The sequence below is a fragment of the Penaeus monodon genome, chromosome 11 (genome assembly GCF_015228065.2).
Source record: "Penaeus monodon isolate SGIC_2016 chromosome 11, NSTDA_Pmon_1, whole genome shotgun sequence".
Taxonomy (NCBI): Eukaryota; Metazoa; Arthropoda; class Malacostraca; order Decapoda; family Penaeidae; genus Penaeus; species Penaeus monodon.
This window is the reverse complement of record NC_051396.1, coordinates 33,211,265-33,239,025: the sequence shown is the minus strand read 5'-3', so window position 1 is coordinate 33,239,025 and position 27,761 is coordinate 33,211,265. Positions and strand designations below refer to the sequence as shown.

General features: G+C 39.1%; 2 protein-coding genes across 2 annotated transcripts in view; one reads left to right on the top strand and one right to left on the bottom strand.

Annotated features, from left to right (window-relative positions):
• LOC119578934 (rap guanine nucleotide exchange factor 1-like) overlaps positions 1-7,204 on the top strand; it is a gene marked incomplete at its 3' end in the record, with an annotated part of 68,952 nt that extends 61,748 nt beyond the window's left edge. Inside the window, exons 9-14 of the mRNA XM_037926613.1 lie at positions 3,868-3,999; positions 4,604-4,780; positions 4,914-5,175; positions 5,352-5,514; positions 6,451-6,603; positions 6,895-7,204. Coding sequence (XP_037782541.1) covers positions 3,868-3,999; positions 4,604-4,780; positions 4,914-5,175; positions 5,352-5,514; positions 6,451-6,603; positions 6,895-7,204 — 1,197 coding nt within the window. The remainder of the gene's footprint in view (positions 1-3,867; positions 4,000-4,603; positions 4,781-4,913; positions 5,176-5,351; positions 5,515-6,450; positions 6,604-6,894) is intronic.
• A 7,631-nt stretch (positions 7,205-14,835) lies between these two features.
• Positions 14,836-19,985, bottom strand: LOC119578933. Its single transcript, XM_037926612.1, has 4 exons — positions 19,716-19,985; positions 19,006-19,157; positions 17,841-17,975; positions 14,836-16,596 (listed from the first exon to the last, which is right to left on the bottom strand). The coding sequence occupies exons 1-4, from the start codon at positions 19,983-19,985 to the stop codon at positions 16,374-16,376; spliced, it is 780 nt and encodes a 259-aa protein (XP_037782540.1). The 3' UTR covers positions 14,836-16,373.
• Between the last annotated feature and the right edge of the window lie 7,776 nt (positions 19,986-27,761).

Genomic DNA, 27,761 nt, shown 5'->3' with positions numbered 1-27,761 from the left:
CCCCCTCCCTCTCCCCCCACGTCTCCCCACCCACCCCCACTTTTTCACCCTCCCTCCCTTTCTCCCCCTCTTACCCCCTTCCTCCCCCCCCTTTTCCCTTTTTCTCTTTCTCTTTTTGGCCTTCTTTTATCTATTTAAATTTCGTTCATTGTGTTTAAATCCCTTTAAACATATTACAAAGAGTTAAATAAGGCAGATTTTCACAACTTTCCCTGAGGGTGTTCAAACACAGCTCGCTTGTTTATATACCCCGCGTACCCCATAGTGGGGGCAAAATTGGGGGTGGAGTGACCAGTTATTGCACGGGGGATGGGGCTACAATACCCCGCCCGCCCAAAAGGGTTGTTGACAGTTGGGGACCCGTCCGGAAATCCCTGTTGCTATATGATCATACTATAGGGATATATGGGCGAGCGATAGATGATGTATTTTTAAAATTTTTTTTTAATTTTTTCTTTTCCTTTTTCCCAAAGGTTTCTTTGATTTGCTGCTGAAAAGGGAAAAATTTAAATATATCAATTAAAGATAATGATAGCACTCCGCCCACAAATTTTAAAAATAATTCAATAAACTCGGATATATCAATTTTTACAGGAAAAACTTTTTTTTTGTTTTTTTATGCTGACCAAAAATGTATTAACATCATATATATTTGTCACAATCGTATATTTTTTAGTATAAAAATTAAAAACCAGTTTAAAATTGGGGCCTGCTAAATGTTGAGCTCATTTTTTTTGCAGAAATTCAGATACTGTGTCAAATCATCGAAATTCACGCCTGAATTCAGGATTCACCTGTAAAAGAATGAAGTTTCCTTTCCCACGGAAGTAGCACTAAACTTAGCCTTCCTAATTCGATAATACTTAAACAACTGTGGAAAACCCCCTCCAAAGCCCCCCCTTTCCAACTGGGTGGTTGCATCCCAAATTTTTCAAAAACCCCTTTCTTCTGGGAATTTCCCATTTTTAATCTTTAAAAGATGATTGTTTTAAAAGATTAATTCCAGGCTTATTGATGATATTTATCACCTTTTTTTTTTCAATGGCGGAATGATTTTGCACCCCCACTAACTCAAAGAAGAAGAATCACTGTAAGAGAATTCCCCAGAGAATGGTGTAGGAAACCCCTTTGTACCAAAACTCACCCCTTGGGCACAGCTCACCATTAAACCGCAGCCCAAGGGAAAGTTCCTCAGAGTGGCCACCTCATGGCTGGGGTTTCAGGACCTTAACGGGATGCTGGACAGGGAATCTCATACTGCTCATTCCTCAGACCAAGTATCCCCTGCATCCAGTCTTGACTCCATGAACCATTCTCATGAAGAATCTGTTAAATGCAGACAAGTCTTAATCCCTGTGGTCTATTCTTAATGATCGACTTGATCTTGATTTTTGAAAGAGCCTGCAGAAGATTGGTATAGAACCTAGGCTTGGCCACTGTTTACAGACTTGACACCGCCAGTATGTTTTTAAAACGGACTCTGGCTTCCTTCTCTCTCTTCAGTAAACACCTCTCATCAAACACTCTCATTAACAGGTGCTATTTTATTGTATTTTTCATAATTGGTCTGAAATCTATCTAGAGTAAACCACTGGAATCTTAATCAGGGGGTTGAAGAATTAAATAAAAGGTGATAAAGGACATACAGTAGTATTGTGAACCTGAGTGTTTTTTGTAGGGAGAAATCTATAGCTTAATTCGTTTACAGCTCTACCAACAACCCTTCCTAAGTCAATATCCAAGAGCACCAGTGAGAGTCAGTCAGGGGTGGAGTCTCGCACAGAGACCTTCTTCTCCTCCTCATCTCAGGTAAGATTGAAATTGCATTATAGACTCTTTAGCCTGATTTTGATGTTGCATCCCAGTGTAAAGGTATAAAGTGATTAAGCTGATATGCTTATGATATAGATTTTATCATCTATAGATAACTCATTCTCTATGAACTTCAATAGTTCTAGTGGTTTGATATAAGATACTTATAGTAAACACAATTGATGGGATTACTTTCATAAATACTTTACATCTTTATTGCATTGTTCATGATCATTACTCCATATTCCTAATAAGACAATAGATGCTGACATTATTAATTTCTAAATAATTTAGCAGTGTTATTAATATTAGCAGCATACAAGTGTTTAATGAGATATCTAATTTAAAGAAGCTAAAATACAATTATGACTTACATTGATTATATAGGTATTAATTTGTTTGTTGAGTATATTGTTATTATTGTTATTGTATGTTCAATATTCCTGGAAACAAAGAAAATATACTGTTGAGATTTAGGCATTATTTGTGGAAACTTATCTTTTCAATATCACACTATCAGTCTGTTTTTTCTGCCTGTTCACTTTCATCTGGAAAGTAAATATAATATTCTTTTATGCTTTGGAAGTTGTGGAAGCTGACCTAGTTGTAAAGATGAGGATATTATGAGAAGAATATTTTGATTAATATACTGAATCACAATGGTTATTGTAAATTATAATACTGGAACTTGTAGATATTACATTTTGAATACCTGGCAGGTGATGAACTAAATGTATTATGATTTTTAGACTTCTTAAGTATCAGAAAGCAAATTTTGCCATTGGCCATTATTAACTTGTGTGCCAATTTTTGTTTAATATAATTGTATCCAGTTTTTGTATGAGTAAATTCATAGACAAATTAGTAAGAAAAAGTCCATTATTTTTAGTTTTAACCCATTGACTCCAAGAGTGTACGTATACATGTGGTGTTTTTTTGTTGTTTTGTTTTATTCAATTTATTCACAAATAGAGGACTCCAGACGTTCTTAGTCACCAAGGAGTTGAATACCAGGCCTATGACCTCACATTAACCACTTCGTTAATTTTTTGGAAAGAATTTTTTTTATTATTCTTCCTATTATTATTGATAACAGAGTTATGAGGATAATAATAATAATAATGATGAAGATGATAATAATGGTAATGATGGTAATAATGAAAATGAAAAGGATGATAATAATAATAATAATTAAAATGTTAGTAATCATGATAGTGATAATAATCATGATAATAATAATCATCATGGTAATAATTATGATAATGGTAATAATTGTGATAATGATGTTAATAATTGTGATACTAATGATAATCATGAAAATGATAATGATAAGGATAAAAGATTATGATAATCATGATATAGATGATGATAATAATAATCATAATAATAATCATAATAATAATCATAATAATAATCATAATAATAATCATAATAATAATAATCATAATAATAATGATAATAATAATAATAATAATAATAATAATAATGATAATAATAATAATAATAATAATAATAATAATAATAATAATAATAATAATAATAATAAAAAAATTATAATAATAATAATGATGATGATAATGAAATGGTAGAGATGATGATTCTGATGATTATGATCATCATCATCATCATGATATGAACACAAAATAAAAATAAAAATTATAAGGAGTGGAGTAAAAAGGTAAGAACGGGTGAGTCCTTGGTGACTGAGCACTTGTAAAGCAAAAACAAAATTAATAAAGCAAAACTATGGTGGGCAGTGCAAGTACCCAGTGGTTAGTGAATTTTGTATATTTAAAAATACAGTTTTGTAATTATTGTGATGTGATAAGTGTAATGTTTGAAACTTTTTCATAGTATTTTTCCTTAAAAGTTCTGTATTGCTATGTAATGTAGAGTTCTTTACAAGATGAATGTTGGACAATGTTGTGCATTTTATCTTTGCTGCTACTGTTTACTGGAATGTTCCACCTGAAGTGTGATTGTCACTCTGGTCCAGACATCAGACCCCACCACTGCACCCTGCTTTTTTCTGACTTGCATGGCTAAATTCAACAGGTTAGCAGTAAGGTGAGCTGCAGCACCAAGCGTGTAGTATCCTACCAGCACTTTACCACTACCCGTTCATCCACATCATCCTCAGTTTCATCTGCTTCAACCTCCTCCAGTGGCAGTGAGGTGGGTCTCCAGGTGAATGAGGTTAATAGATCTATTGGGCCCTTATATGTTCTTAGGCCTGTTAGTAATTGGGTAATCGGTCTATAATTGGTTTTAACAATTAAATGCATGTTTTCTATGTGTCATGGACATTAAGATTTCTTAGTAGTAGGTTTTGTGTTAAATGGTAACTGCAATAATCCATTTTGTATAACACACACACACACACACACACACACACACACACACACACACAACACACACACACACACAAACACACACACACACACACACAACACACACACACACACACACACACACACACACACACACACACACACACACACACACACACACACACACACACACACACACATATATGTTTTGTGTGATGTTTCTATTATCATTTCTGTTGATAATATATCTAATTTTTGTGAAGTGTTGTAAGGGTTCTCAACTAATTTTGTATGGCTGTTTGGAACAATCTCCATTACTGTCTTTGGAATCTTTCATATTGTGAGGTTTTGTAACTTGTGGAACCTGTGATATATATTTAATTTTATTGCATGATCATTTTGTTTTTTCATAATATCCATATATTTGAAGTTTTGTTCACTTTATGCAAATCTTTTTACAGGGAGAAAAGATAGAGAACAACACCATGTCCATTCAAGTACCTCCTGCATTGCCAGTGAAACAGCGCATACAGCAAGGTCGGCGATCAGCTGAGATGCGCACAGCCTCCACATATGATAACGTTAATTGTGACTTTCCTGATACTGACACTGTAGACTCACATGACATTAGATATAAGGTAAAGAAAATGGTGTTTAACTTATTTTGTCTTTTCTCCCTCCCAGGGTTATGAAAGGTTGCAGTTGGTGATAATTGTTTCTGTTTACTTACATTTTGGCAACTTCATTTATACTTTCTCTTTTCCATGTCAGAAGGATGACCCTAGTCCCAAGCTTCCTCCCAAGATTGGCAATCTGCAACTGGGTGGCAGCAGTAGTAGTAGCACCAGCAGTGTCAACAGTGGTTATATGAGTAGTACTACAAGCATGTTAAGCAACAGTAGTAATGCCAGCAGTCAGGGGAGTAGCAGTGTTGTGCAGCTACGGCGGCATACCACAGTGTTCCAGTCCCAGCTTGGTAGTTCATGCCTTAGTGATGACAACCCACCACCACTGCCTGTAAAGAAGAAATATGGTATGTATTCCTCTTGGCACAAAATAATCACTAATTGTCTTTTTGCTATAGCATGAGGATTGTTATGCATTAAAGTTTATTCAGCCTCTAGGAGTTTAGTCTTAAACAAATTTTTAACCTGTGAGTTTATGTCAAAGAACAATACTGCAAGACTGTGATGCTTACCTTTGTTCTAGTTATGGACTACATGAAGCTCTTTGGCCAAGTGTCTGAGCCGAATGAAAGTGACCTGTTAAGGAATTCTGTGCACCAGATACACCTCCATGCAGATTGGCATACTCATGAGAGTGAACATGAGCTTTACCATGCATCACATTCATTCTCCAGCATGATGCAAGGGTGAGAGACACAAATAGTTTATACTACAATTATGGCTATGATGTATTAGATGTACTTGCAAGAATGTGTGGGTGTTAATTCTGTTTCTTTATTTCGATAAAAAAAATTCTTTTTGGCCTGTTTTTCTTCTTATTCTTGAATTTACTTCTGCACATATTCTTGTTTATTTTGTTGCATTTTCATTTAAAGTTTGTTATGATTTTGATGTCGTAGAGTATCAGAATATTGTACAAAATTTGTATAGCTTTGAGTTTGTTCATATGTGATTTAATTTCCTTAAATTAGTGATGTTAATTAGTAAAATTACATTGTAAGTAAAATTATTCTGTAAAATTGTTAATCCAGTTTGAGAATATTATTTAAAAATTGTGCTTTTATATTTCACGGTTTGTAAGGTGGGGTGAAATTTGTTTGTGAAAAAAGGAATGTAGAATAATAGAAAAAATAAGGGTGTTCTTAACCCAGGGATGGCATGTATGGACATGTCATGTCTACAGGGAGTTTAGTTTATTGATTTTATTTGCACATAGGTGGCTCCACAAGTGCTAAGTCACCATTGAGTTGATCACTTTTCTGACCTATCTCACTGGTTTACCCTTTTCCTTGATTTGGGGAAATATTTTATTTGATTTTCTTTTGTGGTTAGTATTGTTAATAACACTAATGATTATATGGACAATAATAATAACAGTATAGATATTAATAGCATTAGAAATAAAAAAAAAAATCCTGTACACTCAAGGAAGGTGAAAATCAGGTGACAGCACATAGACAAGTAATCAACTCTTTGGTAGCAGAACACTTGTGGAGCCATTTATGTGTAGATATATTTTACAAAACAATACTACAGTGAACATCATGTTTTCCAGGCAGCATTGGGTTAACAATATTTAGTTCATAATCAAATCTAAAAACATTCTGTGTGATTACTTACAGCAGCATGGAGCACATATCACTCCAGCCTCCACCAGCCCTGCCCCCTAAGCAGAAGCAGAGGGCCATTGCCAGTGCCTCTCGCCAGTCCTTGCCACCGGCCATGAGAGTCGTACCCATCATGGGACCTGAGCCAGAAGAGAAGGCTTATGAACCGTAAGTTCTTGATTTTCTTGGTGGAAAATCACCACATAAAAGTCCTCTTCTGTGATGTTAGTTCATTGTTAACACATTAGTGGACATAAAAGATTATTTAAAACTTCAAAATTGATTTCACTTATGGTGAACATTTCACACAGTATTATAGAGTCACTGTTGCATTATTCGTAAAAATTACTATGAATTACTTGAAATTAAATTGATCATCCTCTAAAAATAGATAGAAGTAAGAACAAATGGGAAGAGATTTATCTTCATATAAAACTGATTACTGTTCATCTCTTCTAGGATGGACAATGGCCGCAAACATGAAGAGGAGAGAGATGAACCTGAGGAGGTAATTGTCCAAGACCAGTGTTTGCACATAGAAAAGAAAGTGCCAGAGAAGGAAGAGGAAGAAGAAGAAGAGGAAGAATGTTTGCTTGACTACCTTGATGTGCAGGAGTATCTGGTCCTGAAGAAGGAAGGGGATGAAGGCCCTGACATCAGAGGAGGTCCTGTGGATGCGCTCGTGGTCCATGCATCTAAGGCTAACAAGAATGGTGAGGAGGAAGTCTTTAAATATTTTTGTAGTACTTTTTTTTACTTAGATGTGGAGGAAAACAAGAAATACTTATTTTTTAGTTTATAGTTCCAGTAATATTATTTTTCTTGTAATATTATTTAGTAACTTTATTTTCAAGTGTTCTGAAGAAGTAGGGAAGATTATATTGTATGATTGTTGGAAATGGCCATATGTTTCAAATAGAATTTATATATGATCTGATTTACAGTATTGCTTTCTGAAATATAGGGTTTTCAGTGAGAGCCCTATACAAGTGGATCTGATATTGAATTAAAGAGTGTTTGGTTTGAAACTCTTGAGCCCAGATAACTTGGAAGTCTTGTTGATGTTTAAAAATAGTATTGATCTTTGTAGATGTTATGGAGGTTGCAAATGTTCTTTATATTGTTTAGCGTTTTTAGTACAAGAGTGAGTGTGAGTAAAGGGGGAAAATAAGGAAGTAAAAGTATGGTGTTGTGAGAGGGAGTGGTAGAATCAAATTTTAGAAATTATTTTGTACCAGAGAGCAGAATGACAAAAAAAAGTAGTTATACTTTGGTTATGATGCTGATTATTATGGCTTATTTAGTATATTTGGTGTGTAATCCTGTTCTTAATGTTGTGAATGGAATGGCAAGTTATTTTCGGTGTTTTACCCTTATCAAGCACATTTCTAAAGCAAGTATTTATATTTATTGCTTACCTTTTGTACTGAGTTATACTTTTAATTATTGTAATCTGAATGTTTTATATTCAAATAACTGACATGTAAATGATGGAAGTGATGATTTTACAAATAATAGTAACCTTTTTTTTCTTTCATCTCATAAATTAGTTTTTGCTTCCAGTTACTGACATTTATTTGGAGACCTTGAAATTACTGATTCAAATGGATTTTTTCCCCCTTTCACAAATTAGTGTACTGTGTCTTTAATTTTTGCTTTATGTGTAATGATTACCAGTCCTTATAGCTCTCTTCTGTTTGAGTATCATAACAGAAAACCAAATTGTAAGTTGGCATTGTATACAATTGGGCTATATTAGTATAATGATTTTCTTTTCATGGTTAACAGAGGATGAAGAAAAGGATGGTAAGGTTATTGTGTTCCGGTCAGGTGCATGTGCTACATCCTTTCCTCTTATGTACAATATTTCTGAATCCTTTTATGTCTGCCATCACTAAAGTAAGGCAGAGAAAAAGAATTGTAAAGAGAAATATGTATTTCTGATAATGAGTAGCTACAGTAGCTAATGATTGCAAAAAGAGCAGTAGACCTACATTAATTTTAGTATGTGTTTGTGAAAGTCAAGGTTTGAAATGTGAACGTAGGAAAAGTGATATGATGAATTTCAAATGTGACGGTGAAAGTGTCTGCTTTCACGTTTCTTTCCAGTGTCCAAGCATTGGTTCCTCTTCTTGTATTGATAAATTGTAGACTTTTCTATGTATATTGCTAACTTCTACATGTCTACTTGTAGTTTGTTTATGATTACTTCTCAGCAGCCTTAAGGAGAAAACACACACACACACACACACACACACACACACACACACACACACACACACACAACACACACAACACACAACACACCTCTCTCTCTCTCTCTCCCCTTCTCCTCTCTCTCTCTCTCTCCTCTCGTTTCCTCCTCTTCCTCTCTCTCCTCTTTCTTTTCTTCTCCTCTCATCTCTTTCTCTCCTTCTTCTCTTCCCTCTCTCTCTTCCTCCCCTCTCTCTCTCTCTCTCTCCTCTCTCTCTCTCTCTCTCTCTTCTCTCTCTCCCCACACACACACACAACACACACTCACTCACTCACTCACTCCTCCCCTCTCTCTCTCTCTCTTCTCTTCGCTCCTTCTTTTCTCTCTCTCTCTCTCTCTCTCTCTCTCCTCTCTCTCTCCCCTCTCCCCTCCCCTCTCTCTCTTCTCTCTCCTCTCTCAACACACACCCCCACTCACTCACTCACTCCCTCCTCACTCACTCCTCTCCCTCACTCACTCACTCACTCACTCACTCTCTCTCTCTCTCTCTCTCTCTTCTCTCTCTCTCTCTTCTCCTGCCCTCTCGTCTCTCTGTCCCCCTCTCTCTCTCTCTCTTTCTTTCTCTCTTCTCTCTCTCTCTCTCCCTTCCCCTCCTCTCTCTCTCCACACACTCACCCCTCACACTCACACCACTCTCACTCTCACTCTCACTCTCTTCTCTCTTTTCTCCTCTCTCTCACTCTCTCTCTCCTCTCACCACTCATCCTCATTTCCCCTCATCATCACTCACTATTTCTCTCTCTTTCCCCCTCTCTCTTTCCCCTCTCTCTCTCTCTCTCTCTCTCTCCTCACTCACTAAACTCACTCACTCACTCACCCCACTCACTCACTCTCTCTCTCTCTCTCCCTCTCCTTTTCCCTCCTATCTCTCTCTCTCTTAAATCTCTCTCATCTCTCTCTCTCCCCTCTCTCTCTCCCCCTCTCTCTCTCTACGTCTCTCCTCCCCTCTCTCTCTCTCACTCTCACACCCCCACTCTCTCTCACTCTCACCTACTCTTCTCACTCATCCCCTCACTCACTCACTCTCACTCACTCATTTCTCACTCACCATTTCATCACTTCATCACTCACCATCACTCACTCACTCATCACTCACTCACGCTCCTCCTCTTTCTTCTCTCTCTCCTCTATCTCTCTTCTTCCTCTCTTCTTCTCTCTCCTCTCCTCTTCGTCTCTCTCCTTCCTCCTCTCTCTCTTCTCTCTCACTAACATCCTCTCCCTCCCTCTCCCTCTCCCTCTCCCCCCTCTCTCTCTCTCCCCTCTCCCCTCTCTCTCTCTCTCTCTCTCTCTCTCTCTCACTCACTCACTCACTCTCTCCCTCCCCCCTCCCTCTCTTTCTTTTCCCCTCTCTCTTTCTTTCCCTTCCCCCCCTCTCTCTCTCTCTTCTCCCCCTCTCTCTCTCTCTCTCTCTCACTCCTCTCTCTCTCTCTCTCTCCTTCCACCCTCACCCTCACCCTCACCCTCACCCTCACCCTCCCCTCACCCTCACCCTCACCCTCACCCTCACCCTCACCCTCACCCTCCCCCTCACCCTCACCCTCACCCTCCCCTCCCATACACTTTCACTCTAAATTGCTGTTTAACTTTAGACAGACGTGTATATTCCCATTTTGTAGAAAACAAAATTATTTCCAAAACATTTTCTCCATCTCTTGCACATTCATACACTTACTGGATATGACAAGATGGGGGTTATTGTCATATCGCATTCCACTTATATTCACTTTTTATTCCAGATTTTCTGTATCAAGAAGCATTTTTGACTACATATCGCACCTTTGTATCGCCCCGTGAACTTTTGTGACGAAAATTTTGTATCGTTACAAAAATTTACCCAAAAAGCCCAGATGTAGACCGGCAAAAGCAGCAAGAAACCCTTCTCTCTCTTGTCGTGTTGTGGATGACTTACATCACTGACTTTTAACATTGAACTTCTTGAAACTCTTACTGAAATTTTAATATTATCTCCTTTGTTGTGGTGATCTGCTTTGGAAAAGTCTAAGAAAAAGATTGTTGAGAAGCTTGAGAAACGCAAGAGATACATGCTCCAATGAAAGTTGATTATTGCCTCACGGGAGGTAACGCAAAACAGTCTACTTATTAGAATTCAAGTCACAAGAAATAGCTGAGGGAATGACTTATTGGATGCTGAACGTTTCACAATATGGAAATTCCAGAAGTATTGCTTTGGCGAGAGAGCAGAATGAGGAAGATCTCCAAATTTAACAAACCCTTTACTGAAAATTTTAATAAGATGTCTACTGGTTCGCTCTCGAATCTTGACAGAAATGCAAAAGACGAGAAAAGTTATGTCATAATTTATCAAATAATTAAGCATCTTCGAAATTAGTAACTCAAACTCTTACTGGTTTCTCCTGCATTGGACTCTGCCCCTATTAGGAGACTAGAGTGCACGAATGTTACTGATGGCCTGAAGGAGTCTGTGCCCTCATGATCTTTATGTCGTTTAGGGCATATAGACAGGCTTCTCTCTGATTCTGCACTCCCTTATCCTTACATGTAAGTTGAAGAGATTATTTCAGTGATGTTCAATTTTTGAAATTTAGAAAATAATAATTTTTAAAATAGATATACTTATGTAAACTAATTAATTTTTTACAGTGGCTGACCTACAAGACTTAAAATTTTTGGATATTGGGAAAAAAACGAATTGAGCAGATGGGGAAAGTCAAAATTTCTAAACGCTGCAACGTTCAAAATTTTTGTAATAGAAAAGATTCAAGAAAGGGGAGTAACATTGTGGTTTGGGGATATACAGTATGAAAGAAGGTAGACTTAGAGAAGGTCAGTAGTAATTTTTGCAGCTCTAACACACCAACTTGCTTAATTTTTTTTACCAAAATTTCCTTCAAGAAAAATGAAAAAATTATTGCCTTTTTTTTAAAAATTCAACTATCCAGCGAAGAGCTCTTGGCACATCTTGAGGCCATCAAGCCCCCAGGGGAAAAAAGAATGAAAGCTACATGAGACAGAGATCTCACTAGCGGATCGAATTTAGCTTTAGCATATTTCACGCAGTAATCATATTTTTTAAAAAATGTTTAAATTTTTTTTAAAAAAAAAATTTTAGTACATTCTTTTTTGATCGGGTTTTTACTCAGAATCTTATTTTGTTCCCCTTATTTTTTTAAATAACAGAGACTTGGGTATTCTCCACACTAATCCAGCAAACAGATACACCTCAAAAGTTTTATTTTTATAAAAAAAAAATTTAATGAATATGCATATATTTATTACATCCAGTCCATTGTGTAAAATACTAGGATTATTGGAAGCACGAAGGGGCTTGGTATGGGGGCCATAAAAGGCTATCGTTTTTGAGTTTTTGGCTTTGAAAATAAGGTAGATAGCTTGAAAGTTTTTCTGGAACTATTTGGCTTTTATGGGATGCTAAAAAGTGGAAAGAAAAGGCATAAAATATTTTCATATATTAAGGGGGGCTTTGTTGATATGCTGCCAATAAAGAAAGTGAAAATATTAAATCAAAGAATATTAAGTGTGAAGTCAGTTTGTATATATTTGTACAGTGGAAATCAGAATAGAATAATAATTTTTATTTTATTTGGTGATATAGAAAGTCCTACAGATATTTAGCCATTCTGTGTTCTCAGTTATGCAATTCACAAAACTCATTCTTACTCAAATATAGGTTTCTGTTCAACTCTTTGTTACTTCATAATAATGTAAACATTTGCAAGCCAAAGATGTAGCCGAAGGCTGCGCATGTAATGATCAGTCCAAAGATATTTTCTTGTATGTTAGTAGGTGGGAATGAAACCGTCAGACTTATGCTGATTAGGTGAATTTCACCCTTTAGACTTTTTCTTAGAATAAAATCACTTCTTCTATATAAGATGGTGTTCTGCCAACAGTTCTCTTTGGTAGCACATCATTTGTATTGTTGTTTCCTATTGGCAAATCACATGTGTTTGTGGTTATAGAGAAGAAATGCCAAACATCTGTTCTTTTATTTTGGTCCTTTGAACTGTCACAAAGCATTATGACAGACCATAGTGCTTCATATGACTGCACACAACTGGCAAGACTTGTCAGTACTGACAAGAGTATTATATAAGGTCACAATACACTAGATGGACTACATTATTAGGCATGATCACCCTACTTGCTGCTAATCATTTCAGGCCTTAATGGTAGATCATCCAATCTGTATTTAGGGTTATCTTCCATGACTTATCTGGGAAGGATTTTATGAGGCATAGGCACATGCTCTAGCATACTGGTTATAGTATAATTCATTACTGATGTTAATATAATTCTTAGAAGTAAACACAGTTGCAAGTAATGTATATTAGGTGAACATTATATACAGTTACATGTCATTTGCAGAATTATGTTGACCTAACACAAATAGAATATGGGACATGATAAGTCGTATCTGTTTTTTGGGTTTCCATTTTATTTTGCAAAGGGAGGTGAGTAGGCACTTATTACTGTGTTATGGTGTTTCACTACTCTGCTATGGGTAATAGTAAGTATATCACATCAAACTTTATACAATGCTTGGAGGATGAGTACATAATTTCATCAGTATATTATCAGAAAAAGTGTGAGACTGCTCCAAAGATTATTGTTTTGTTGTGATTGTTAGTTATTACTCTGGCATTATTATTAATGCTCCTATCATCCTGTGAAGGCAGAAATGAAAGCCACTATACATATTATTATCAAAAGCTGCAACAATCTTCTCCAATATTCAACAAGCTTTGTTAAGCAGAGCAGTATGTTTTTTTTTTTTTTTGAAGTTTCTGTACTTATACATTCATTTCTTCTCCTTGAAGTTCTTAACCTTAGCAAAAGCATATTCTCCATATCTTTATTCTCAGACTTTCCTTTTCTTTTATTTGACTATAAAGGTCTATGGCGGAGTGACAGGCATCCCCTCTTTATGTATTTTTGTCATCTTTTGCTTCTATTTATTATGTATTTCTTTCAACCACTTACTCCCTTTTGCCACTTTGATAAATTATTTCATCTCATTTTGTTACTGATTTTAGTTATGCATCCTTTTTTCTCTTGCATAATGATTGTTTGTAATAATTATAATGACCAGATACTGTATTTCAATTTATTTCCTTTCTTTTCTCACATTTGCATTGTTGATAAGCATTTTATGGTGAGTTATGTATATATTTATAAAAAAAAAGAAAGTACAATCATGCTCCTTGGCCAGACTTTAACTGGTATTATAACTATTACACGAGTTAATATAACTATTACATGAGTTAATGAATGTATCAGGCTGCATAAAGAAACATTTTTATGTCAGTATGATGGAAATGCTTCCCAAGCATATATTGGACTCCTTTATGGTACTCATTAGAGTTTATGTATGTGACACCTGCAGGACACTTAAACACCATGTAAAATGGGAGCAGAATATCAGGCATGTCCTGGTGACTCATACTATAACTAGGTTCACAAACCTGACTTTGTGTATTTTTCTGAAACAGTATTTGTATATAAAGTGCTCATATATAGTCTATGGATAGGAGTAATAGTACTACCTTGTTTTTAATAAGTTAGGAAGTTTACTGACACATGCCTTGTTCATCCTTAAGTATGGCTAAATAAAGCTAGTATTCTTGCATATTTTGTAAGAATATTCAGCCTTAAGTCTCCTCATCATGAGGTACAAACAAGGAATCAGAGGCTATGTTCAAGGACATGGCCCCTTTTTCTAGTCATTCTTGTGAGTCATTATACACCAAGAGATTTTATTTACTTTTCTGGACTGTTTTTAAAATGTAGCATATATAGGATTATTTAAACATTATTTGCATACTGAGTTGCTATAAAATTAATGGTTTGTATTGTGTCATGTAATTTTATACAGAAAATAAATTTGATATGCCATGTGTCTTTTACTTTTAATAACCTTGACTCACTTGTTCTAAGACACTCATTTGTACTGCCTATATGATGCTTAATCATTTTTATAAGTCTTAGCCTCCAAACACCTTCAATAGCCATGCTTATAATGAACTTGCATATATATATATATATATAGATAGATAGATATATATATATATATATATATATATATATATATATATATATATATATATATATATATATATATAATGTGTGTGTGTGTCACACACATATATATATACATAGGTTGCTGTTGTCCCACCCTGAGCACGAACAAGATACCAGTTACTAGTAATAATCTGCAGCTCTTTCAGATCATCAACATAATTAGCTTTGGTAATTAGCTTTTTTGCCAAAATTATATAAATTGCAGTTAAGGATGCTTATATAGCCGCCCTGAAAAACGTCTGTGAATTAGATGCGAACTGAAGCAACTACATTTTACATCATTATCTTGTTCTAAAGCCAATAATACTTTTGTTTATCATTTACCAAAGTCGTAAACATCATGAACTGAAAATAAAATAAGACAATCAACCGTATAGCATAAATGACAGCACTACGAACACTACATCTATCCCCCCCACCGCGTTGTTATCGTGGGGCCTTCGGAGATGGGAACTGAGGCCCAGTGTAGGGGATCACCCCATCCTTGGGCCTCAGCCCTCACCTCAACTAGTATTGCATGGTCTTTTCTTCTCCTTTCCTTTTCATTTTCTTCATCCCCTTGTCTGTACAATCGTTGACTCATTTTTTGCCGTTTTCGCCACAATACTTTATCATAATGCTCTCTTCTCCCTTAACTCCCTTAATGGCCAAAAATGCCAATTTTGAGAGAAACCTATCACCGAACTGGACAATTTTGGCTGTGTGTGTTACAAAGGCTAATGCCACCAATGCATTAGGGACGCTACAAAAGCATTGTTTCGAAATCGAATTCACTGAAAATCATAAATCACCGCGTGACAAACTGCGACAAATGGCTGCATTTTGAGTAGATAGCAACAGAAAGCTGCAGGTTGGCCGCTTTTACTATTCTATATTTTCCTTAAGTTAGTAGACCATTTTCAGTACAAGTAATAGATTTTACAGTTACAGAAAAAAACGACGTGAATGGATTACAGAATCATTGTCACAAATAAAGTTAATTTATTTTTATCTTTGTCATAAAATTATGGAAAAACCTTAGAATTCAAATTAGGAAGAATGATTTATAAATCAACAGCAGTAAATGCTTCAATTTATCATTTAATCAGCAAAATATACACTTTTTGAAATGTTTATTTAGGAAACACTGCAGTAAAAAAACGTATTAAATGTTTTTTCGTTGTAAAAATATTTCATTATTTTCATTATGTAGAAATATGTCTTATAAAGAATTAGATGAATGCAACACAGTTTGATTAGTAGCAGAAAAAATGTTACGTGAATTATTTTTGCTGAAATTCAACACCGAATTTTAGGACACTGGTCTTTTTTGTTTTCGGGCCTAGAATTATAATGTACATTGGTTTTTTAAGACTAATGAAATTAGACTGATTATTATTTGTTGATTTTATACTCTTTGTACATGTACTTTATAATTGTGCACTATGCTGTCTCCCTTATCTGAATACATTTTCCCAAAATACCTCAAGCACAAGTCGAAAACACACATTTGTGTGACAGCCGTTGCTTCTACAAAGAATACTTTCTCATGATCATTATGTATACATGTGCCAGAATTACAGACGGGCGATGACCCGAGAGAAGTATATTACTAAAAAAAGCACTAATTTACCTGATTATTTATTACATTTGCGTCACTTATGTTAAACAAGTAATGCACAACATCAAATGAATGAGGATAAAGTCTAGCGAAATTATTCTTTCCAGTGCAGACATATCCAGCTTTTTCGTAACACTTTCTTGCTTTGAAATTTGTCACATGAGTTCGCAGAACGACACTTGTATAGCCTAGTCTTGCGCATTCTTCGTGACATGCGGATATGAGCCTGGTGGAAGAGAGAGCTGTATTAAAGAGAGACGCCCCCCCAATCCCTTGCCCATTGTTGTCGTGGGAGGGCTTAGGAGGCGAAGACTGGGACCCAGTGCTAGGGAACTCCCCACCCCTGGGACTCAGCCCTCGACTCAACTAATTTTGCATGGTCTTTTTTCCCCTCCTGCCTTTTCGTTTCTGTCCCTTCCCCAACCCCCACTACCCACTTCTTAAGGTGTGAGAGCCATGCTGAAAGGATGAAAGGCCGACTTTGTGCCAGTCCTGAACGGCCTGACGGAGCCATGGGCAGGGTATTCACCTGTTTTAGTTGTCTAGCCCTCACCCCTCAAGGGACCCTGAGCAACTAACTACTAACTCAAGCGCCTTTTACTACCCTTTACTGTACCTTCCTATAGTGCTACATGACCTTAGATGTCTAGCACATTTATCTTGCTTTTAACCATTAAAGAGAGACGGGACACACACACACACAACACACACACACACACACACACACACACACACACACACACACACACACACACACACACACACACACACACACACACACACATACATACACACACACACACACCCACCCACACACCCACACACACACACACACACACACACACACACACACACACACACACACACACACACACACACACACACACACACACACACACACATATGTATATATATATATATATATATATATATATATATATATATATATATATATATATATATATATATATGCATACATACATACATACATACATACATACATACATACATACATACATACATACATACATACATACATACATACATACATACATACATACACACACACACACACACACACATATGTACATTTATACATATGGAAGAGGAGAGAGAGAGAGAGAGAGAGAGAGAAAGAGAGAGAGAGAGAGAAAGAAGGAGAGAGAGAGAGAGAGAGGAGAGAGAGAGAGAGAGAGAGAGAGAGAGAGAGAGAGAGAGAGAGAGAGAGACACACACACACACACACACATACACACACACACACACACACACACACACACACACACACACACACACACACACACACACACACACACACACACACACACACTAGAAAATGTGCAGCTGTTCAAAAACGCACAGTACGAGAATGGGTATCACATCTGGAACACCTAGAGTTAAGAGTCGGAAGAAACACGTAACTATTATAACATTTATAACACTTATACTTTTTGCTTACAGCACCATTACCTTGAAGCTAATCCCATCTTCCGAAATCTCGGGTGGACAAACATCCGCCATAATTTAGCAGAAGTGAGGCTGTCCGTTTCCCTCGCGGCAACGGTCCCTGCTACTTCGTTATTAATCACAGCAACTAGAAATAACCTGTCCAGAGATTAATGAAAAAATATGTAGAAATATTTCTCTACATCAGCAATAAATATAATTTTTCGCGAATTTGTAATATAAAGTAACGGTGATAGGATCGGTATAGAATATTCATATTAAAAAAGCAACATGGAGAATGTATACACGCAGCAGGAGTATGAGTAGGAAGAGGAAGAGGAAGAGGAATAGGATTAGGAGGAAGAGGAGGATCAGGAAGAAGAGGAAGAGGAGGATTAGGAGGAAAAGGAGGAGGAAGAAGAGGATGAGGAGGATTGGGAGGAGGAGGAGGAAGAGGCGGATGATGATGATGATGATGATGAGGGGTGCAGTGACCTGATCTCTCTCGCCTTACATAACAGAAAAGCCATATGTTTCTTATCTTACTGTAACTCCACTGTCCTCAGCCGACTCCAACAGGTCTACAACCGTGACAATGACGAAGTGACCCTAGAACACGCTAATTCAACCATTATTGCTCGCAAGCGAGTCTTGTAAACACCATAACTCTCTTCTCTCATACAACCGTATATAATGTACCCTTGTTTCTTCCCCACGAAGCTATCATGTGACCAAATGTATCTGAATTGTGTTAATTCAAATTGGTTCATGTTTTCCATTATGAAATGTTTCAAAACGAAGTCTGTTCATAGAAATTTCTGAGCAGTCGACACATGCCTTCGCGAGCAGAGGCGCTCTTCCCGGGGCGTCTCTACCACGCCTATCCTCTGTACTACAGCTACCATGCTCCCGTGCTAAATAAAGTATCGAAACTTTAACTACTACACCCAAGAATCAAACCAGTGCCATCACAGAGGAACAGGAACTCACCACAACATTACATTGGTGACAAACTAGTGGAATACACTTCCTGCTATACATTACATTGGTGTCAGCACAGTGGGGTACACTCACCACATCATTACACGGAGGAGGAGGAGGAATAGGAGGTAAAAGAAGAGGAGGAGGATGACGAGGAAGAAAAAGAATAAGAAAAAGAAGAACTGGACAAGAACACGAGCGTTGGCACCTGCGCGGGTGGGAGTAGAAGAGCCCGAGGTCTTTGAGGTCGGCCCCCTCCCCGAACACGTGCCGGAACCTCCGCCAGAAGATCCAGAACCGAAGGCCTTCTTCGGCGCTCACGAGGAGCAGACTAGCGCAGGCAGTGATCTCGAGGGGCGTCTGCGAGTCAAGGAAGACGGGCGTTGTGAGGCTTTGTACGTGGACGAGCAAGTAAGGGTTGGTAATTCAAGTACTTTACATATCATTACTGATGCAATTTAGGCCATAAGAAATACAGAGTGGAGATAATTTTGTACTTCTCAGTTTTGTTGTAGTTTAATGCTGATGAGTTTATATATATATATATATATATATATATATATATATATATATATATAATATATATATATATATATATATATATATATATATATATACATATATATATATATACATACATACATACATACATACATACATACATACACACACACACACACACACACACACACACACACACACACACACACACACACACACACACGCCACGCACGCACGCACGCACGCACCACACACACACACACACACACACACACACACACACACACACACACACACACACACACACACACACACACACAACCAAAGCTTTAACAGAGAAAAACAGTCGGCCAGGCTGAGAGAGCCGAGTTCATTCGGAAAATAAGTTAAAGGAGAGAGAGGGTGGGAATTACTGACCTGAAATCTCCACTCCAAGACGGAGACAGTGAGAAGCATGAGTATGGCGAAGAAAGGGTGAACGAGGAACGAGCGCAGATGGATGCCAATTTCCTCCCTCGCCGCTGTCTTTTGCATTGTCCCACAGAACGCCCTCACGCCCGCGACGTCTCCCGGGTTCGCGCGTCGGATCTCTACGCCCAGGCCTGGCATGAGGGCTCCTTTGCCGCCTGAATGGGTGACAGATGGCTGGTAAAGATGCCTGCGAAAGATAAAAGATTGGAGGACCATTGCATTTCTTGAATTTTTTCGGGAGATTAAAATTTCCCAAAGCAAAAAAAAAATCAGGGCTATACTATTTTTAAATATATAGAAAAAACCCCTTATGAAATGAAAATAAATTAAGGTTGTTTAACTGCCAGTTCATGGGGAATCCCCTGGAATGCCGAAAAATTTTATAACATCGGAGGAGGGAATCAAATCGCAGAATTTCATTGGTCTTACTTTGTAGGTTGTCATATGAAATTAACGCTTCTTTTTCCCATGGGTACATCTGGTGCATTCAGGGGCTAATTTTTCACGCCCGAGCTATTTTACGGGTAATATACTGGGTAAATGTTTTCCTAAAAAAAAAAATCCACTTTATTCTTTCAAAGACGCACCCCGAACAAATACTAAGTCGAAAAAAAAAAATCTTCATTCCTTTTCCCCATAAATAAAAGGCAGGATTTCCTGAGCTGAGCCCTAAACACCAGAGTCTAACACAAAAGGGCGGAGTAAGAGAGCAAAACGTGCCAAGAATTAGATAGAGCGTGGAGAGGAACGCGCCGGGGCTTAACTGACTCGGCGGGCGGGGAAAGGCCCGGCTAAGTCCCCATTAAGACTATTGCGCCCTCCCCTGTGCCTGGCCCCGGTACCCGTCTTTGAGGGCATCCCCTGATTACATAGGTAAATAGCCATTATATGCCAAACGAGGCTGGGGGCGCGCATGTGTGTGTGTGTGGGTTGGTGGTTGTGGGTGTGTGTGTGGGTGTGTTTGTGGTGTGTGTGTGTGTGTGTGTGTGTGTATAAAGTGGATAATTCTATTTTGTTACAGGAGTGGAAAATTTCTTTTCTATTACCAGGGACCACGGGCTTTTTTCCCAGGGGATCCAATGTCACAAATAAGAACCACCCGCTCAGCGAGGGCGGAGGTCACTTTTTATCTGACCTCTTTGACCGGAGTTCGTGCTAAGCTACCCCCGCACTAAGGTCAGCTCCGCCCTCCCCGGGCGCTGACCGTGACCTCCGCGCGGCCCGATTATAACTAGACATTTTTGGGGTTTTTATATGCGGGGATAAACTTCAGAAAAAAGAGAAAAGCCGTTAAAAAAGTAAACTACCCTCGTTCAATTGTACTAAGGATGATCCCTTTTAAAAAGTAGGGGCAGCGGGGGCCTTTGCATCCTTTTGGCATGAAACCGGACACACCACCCCAAAGAAAATCCGCCGCCGCTTAAAGACAGGCTAAGAAAAAAAACGTAAGTAACTTTTGGGCCCTTTCTTATTTCTTTTCCTTCTTCTCCCATACATTGTTAAGCCTTTGTTTTTTTTTTGGGGTTTAAAAAGGTGCAAATGACCAAATGAGTTCTCCACTATTTTTTCCACCTCAATCGTATTTCCGTGCGATCGATATGTGATCAAAAACATGAATACGTTCTTTAGTAAAGTAATTAATTATTTTCTCTCTTTTTTTAAGATTTATATTTTTTTAATGCAAAATTTAACGCGTTCTGATTTATTTTATCAGAAACCTTTTCTTTTTATTCGTTCCTAACCCCTCGCGCCCGACCTGATTTCTTTTTCTTCTTTTTGCGGTCATTTTGGATTAAAAAAGGGTTTAAATTTTCCCGTTTGACCTGCCCCTCATTTTTCTCTTTTCCCGGTGGGGGGCGGCGGGGTTTTGGGGGCAGATGCCCACTTGGTTCCCTCTATTTTGGAAAAAAGCATATCATTTTTAAATTTGTTTTTTGGTGCCCTTTCTATCGGCGTAACAAAAGCGGTAAAAAAAATTGTATTTTTGGTATAGCGTAGGTTTTTCCCCCATATCAAAAAGTGCACAGGTTTTGCCCAATTTCCCCCGGGGGTTTGCGTAAACGCCAAATAGATCGGGCCTCCGTCGTTCGAGAGAGGTGCAATAACCAAAAGTTATTCTTTCGTTCGGCTCCCTTTGAGTGGTGTGGGCCCGCGGTGACGTCCGTTTAATTTAAATTGGACAGGGTTAAGTAGAATCATTATTCGCTTATTAAACACACCCTTTTTTTACCCCTTGAAGCGCTTTATGTTTTTGGGGACCCCCAAGCGTTTGTTTATTCGTAAAAAATTCATAATCCCCCGGGATTTTTCGAGGCCCATTACAGATCGCAGAAGAGAGAGGTATTTATTTTGGCTCAAGTCGCTTCAGTCTAACGGCATTTTTGGGGATAGGTCCCCCGTTACGAGTTTTATTGAAATCTGACGTGCAAAGCTAGACATGTAATCGGCAGTTCAGATTTTTGACCCGAGAATTTGCTTGATAAAAATTTTGGGAATTTTTTTTTAGTCACCATTCATTCATGGTACATTTTGCGCATATATTATGTTTTAATTTTAATTTTGGTACTTGAAATAATCGTAAATAGCTAGCATTGTAATTTATTCAGTTTTGTTTATAGTGAACCTAAAATTTGGTTTTTTGATTCATTCTCTGTTGAGGGCACTCGCCTTTCCCCCTTTATTAACGCTAGCTGCATCACCCGATACACACACACCTTTACCTACTCAAAAACGCAGGACAAAAGACACGACCCTTTTTTATTTAAAAAGGTGGTTGGTCTTAGTGCCCGGGTAAAGATTTATTTTCTATCTCTTTTGCCCAATTTGTCCGTGTGACGGGGTTCGTCATAAAATACAATTACATATATTTTTATTTGTGGACCTATGGGTTAAAAAGATCTTCGCGGATCGCCGATGCGTTCCCTTATCTATTCCTATTTTCAGAGTGGTTGGTAGTTCAAAAAGGCATGCGGACCCACTGACATTTCCCCCCTATTTTTTTTCTTACCTTTTTGAAAAAAAAACACAAAATGAAAAAAAGACGAAAAAAAGTTAAAAACCGAAATGTTATGAATAACCGGGTAGTGGTAAATACCACCCCATCTTTTCTTTCCTTTCTTTTTCTTTATCTGGCCCTTTTGGTAGATTGGCTCCCGACTTTTTTTTTTTGCGTCGGACCGCACGGCACCGAAGGGGACCCTTTGATGCTGTAAAAAGGAGTCATCGAAAATCGCTATAGGCCCCGGCCAGGATTTTTGCAAAAAGGGTTGCTGCCCGAATCCCGTAATCCACGAACCAGACCTTTTCCGCAAAAAGGGATCAGTCGTCCAAATGCTGTGCCGGGACGCCTGCAGATCCCGGGCACCCCCCAGGGCTCGTAGCGCAGATTCAGCAGCCCCCAGATGCCGCCCCCGCCCCGCGCCCTAGATGGATGAAAATTTCGAGGACGTGTGGACCGAGAAGGACCGGCGAGATCTGTGGGAGGTGGGGAGGACGCCCCCGAGTTAGGGGCCCGGGGAGGAACGAGGAGGGCAAGCGAATCGAAGTCAAGAGGACCTTTCGAGACTTTCGAGGGCGTGTGAACGAGAAGGACAGTTTTACAAGAGGCCCGGGGGATTTGGGCGACGGGGGCGAGAAGCCACGAAAAGGCACCAGGACGCGCACGGAAAAGAGACGACCAGCCAAATTGGTCACCTTGAAGGGGCCTCGGGCGAGGGGAGTAGGGGGGCCCCAGCAAAATAAAAGTGGTAATTCTATTTTTTGTTTCAGGATGTGGATAAATTTTATTTTTATACCAGGGACCCGTGACTGTTTCCCCCGTGGGTCCAAATGTCCAAATAGAACCACCCCTCAGGAGGGCGGGGTCACTTTAATTGACCCGTTTGAGGGAGTCGTGCTAAGCACCACCGCACTAAGGTCAGCTCCCCCCTCTATCGGGCGCTGACCGTGACCCCCCGGGGCCCCAATTATAATAGACATGTCTTGTGTGTTTTAACTGCGGGGTATCAACTTCAAAAATAAAGGGGGTAAACCCGTTAAAAAGAAAAAAATCCCCTCTGTTCCCCATTGTACAAGGATATACCTTTTATAGTGTGTGGTTGGTGTGTGTGTGTGTTTTGGTTTTGTGTTGTGTGTTTTTGGTGTGTGGTGGTGTTTTGGTGTGTTTTTGTGTTTTGGTGTGTGTGGTTGTGTGTGGTGTGTGTGGGGGTTATGCGCCGCGCATAAACACGAGTATGTTTTGGGGTGATCCACAGTAAAAAAAGCGCATGGAACCCACAGTGGGGGAGAATCTCGTTTTTAATTCATTAAATGTTAAAAAGAACAACTGACGTAAGAACTTTAAAGGAGAACGTCATAAAGGAAACGGGGTAAAAATCTACAGAGAAAGAAATTTAGGTAGACAGAGAGAAATGAGATTTTGAGGGAAAATTGCTTTTGGACAGAAGGCTCATACTCAGACTCCATGAATCCCCCGTCTTTACATCTAGAATACCAGGCTTTGTTTTACCCATTGTTATTTACGTTTAAAGTCCTTTAAGGCCTAATGCAAAAAAGTGTGGGTTCGATGCTTATCTTTGAGGGGGGAAAATAACTTTCCCTACAATGTAGCCTTTGTGGAGCCTAGATGTGCATGGAGAGTCACACGATAAAGGGGCCAAGAACATTCTGGACAAAAGTTGATGCGGTCATGAAAAGTGTGGGCATGAAGCTAAATAAAGACCCGCGTCGACTGGTTCAGCACATAAGAGGGGGGGCGGTTCGGACTCGCCTAGGGTGATAAGTTGCAATTGTCGCCTGGGGTTTCTGCGTGGCTGGGCACCCCGGCGGGTAAGGACTAAGCCATCGAGCAGCTCAGCGGTACATGCCGGGACCTTCTAGGCTACTTTGGATATCTGGTTTTAACCCCCCCCCTCCCCCGCCACGCACTGCGGCGCCCCACGCACGCCCCAAACACACACACACACACACACACACCACACACACACAACAAACACCACACAAACACACAACACACACACACACACAAAAAAAAAAAAAAAAAAAAAAAAAAAAAAAAAAAAAAAAAAAAAAAAAAAAAAAAAATCTCCAACACGACTTCTTTACTGATGATTTGGTTGTATACAGCCACTCTGGGCGGTACTAAGCAATGGAAATAAAAATAAGATACTAAGTAAATAGGACACAAAATGATTTCGTGAAAAATTAAATATAACCCAGAAAAAAAGCGACAGGACACTAGTAAACAAACAGGTAGTTAATAAAGCTACGGTCAGTTTCAACAAAGCAAAACAATCTGTACAAATACAGAACAAGGTAATATGTAATGGTTAATGGTTAAAGCAAGAGAAATGTGTAGACATCTAAGGCATGTAGCACTATAGTTAATGTTAGGAAGGTGGTTGAGTAGTTGATTAGTGTCTAAGGGGCAAAGGAATTGGTGAGTGAAAGGTTTAGGGTCGGGTTATGTGGTAAGGAGTAGATAGATGAAGGATATGTATGAATTGAGAAAGCAGAATAGGTTGTGAAGCAGAAAGTGTGGGATTCTGTGAAGGAGGTCTGATAAGGTGGGAGGTCGGTGAAGGGGAGGATAGGTGGGGGAAAAAGTAGAGGTACGTGGTGTTGCAAAACGTGGGGCACGACAATATGATGGTGGGGATGAAAAGGGGAACATTACACAAAGGAACATAAGGGTGGATCAGATTGGGACATCAGATAGGAGTGTGTGAGAAGGGTGGGCCAATGCGTAATCGTGCGAGAGGAGCGGTATCCCACCGCTGTCCGATGAAATGGAGTGACCAGGAGGAGATTGATAGTTTACAGAAATGTAATTTATTAGTGCGGAGGCTGACCAAAAAGATTGCCATCGTTATACAAGAAGTTCCTTAAAGTGTGGTAATAAATCCGTGCTGGGATACGTGAGAAGCGTGGTGTGTATGACGTGGACATAGAGGCGTGCGTGCTAGTGACTGCCTGTTCATTGCCGGGGAGATTCCAACATGGCTGGGCACCAGCAAAATTTGATTGTTTAATGGCGGTGGCAGGTAGAAAACAAGGTCTGATCTTACAAAACAAGTGTGTTGGTGGTGTGTATTAACTTTATGAGAGTAATGAGTTACGGGAGTCAGTAAAAATTGTAAAAAGAGGAAGAGAGGAGTATATGTGTTTTAGAGCAAAAAGGAGTGATACAGTTCTGAGTAAGGACACGGGATCAGGAGGGAAGGGAGTAGTGAAAGTACGAGGTTGGAAGATACTGCAAAAACCCAGCACCGGAGGTGGATGGAGCCATCAGTATAGACGTGAATACTAGAGGAATGATTGGAGAATGGCAAGGAAATGTGTGAGAGAAAGGACAGTGGGAGGGATATTGTATTTTGGTGGGTTCGCGGGAACAGAAGAGCAAAATATGGGGTGAGGTAAACCATTTGAGGGATGGAATGGACCATAGAACGGGAGAGGTTGGAGATGGGGAAAGGGGAATGGGAGAGGAGGGTATCAGCTAGTGGAGAAAGGAGGAGTTAATAGTGGAGGAGATGAAGCTAAGGTAGAAGTAGGGTTGTGGGATAGTAGTTAGTGAGGGAAATTTTTTTTGGTGGAAACGAAAACATAGCATCGGAGAGATGAGAAGGGCACGACGCGAGATAGAGATGGTATGCCTTTTGGATGTTTTTCCCCCAGGTACAGGCTCGACAACTGGGGAGGAGCGAAAGGCACCAGTGCTCTAGCGAAGAACCCAGTGATGGATTGTATCAAGATGGGAAAGGAGAGAAGTTGAGGCAGAGGAGTCGAATGGCACCATAATCAAGAGTGGAGAGGATCAAAGAACATGAAGATGAAGGGAGAGGTTTTGTGATCTGAGCCACAGAGTATATGGATAGAGTTGTTAAGATTCGAAAGACGGCGGAGAGCTTTCTAATGTTAGAATATGGTCTCGACAGGACAGGTTTGGAGTTTCAACAAAATGACACCTAGGAATTGGCCAGAGGAAACAGGCATTGGAGTGGAGGCATCGAAGAGTGGGGGTAGGGGATCTACACGTGAGCGAGAGAAAAAGAATGGAGAAAAGATTTTAGAGGTAGAGAGAAGCGAAGCCATGGTTTGGTGGCAGGAAGATACTGAGAGATTGCAGATTGGAGAAATTGGTAGAGATTGGTTATGGTGTGTAAGAGCATAGATGGTAAATCATCAAACATATAGTGATGACGGCTCTGGTGGTATATATGAGACAATATCAAACAGCAAGAAGGATTAAAGTGGTACTGAGCACACTGCCTTGTGGGACACCTTCGATTTGGGAAAGAAAGATGATGTGGCAGAGGGATTTTGACCGTGAAAGTGCGTTGGGAGAGGAAGGACTTTATGAAGACACCCATGTTTTCACGTATGCCTAGATGAGGTGGAAAATTTGTTGGAGAATATGGGTACGCAATGTCGTATCAGATATGCTTTTTAGATCTAAAAAAAAGGCTAGACGGATTCATGGCGTTGCCAAATGCAGATGTAATATATGTCCAATAAGAGCAGGGGGGTCAGCGTGCTTCTGAATCGGCGAAACCGAATGGGAAGGAGAGAGAAGATGTGAGATTCAAGATACCACATTAAGCGGACAGTTCACCATTCGCCTAATAGTTGCACAAGCAGCTAGTTAGTGCGACGGGGCGATTAGTCTGAGAAGGGTACCCGATTTATGGGTTTCAGGAAGGAAGGAGAAGAGCTTCTAGCCAATTAGAAGCGGAAATTTCCGGATGTCCAATATGTGTTGTAAAATTTTAATAGAAGGGATAATGAAGGGAAGATGGGAGTATGCCGGAGCATACGTAGGAATACCGTCAGGGCCTTCATGAGTATTACGGCACGGATTTGGTAGGGCAGTAGGAATGAGTCAGAGGAAGAAAATGGGGCATTATAGGACTCAGGCAGAGGATGGGTTGAAGGTTAATGCGGGGACGTTCTCTTGTGGTCTAATAGAGGAAAGTGGGAGAAAGGTGAGACCAA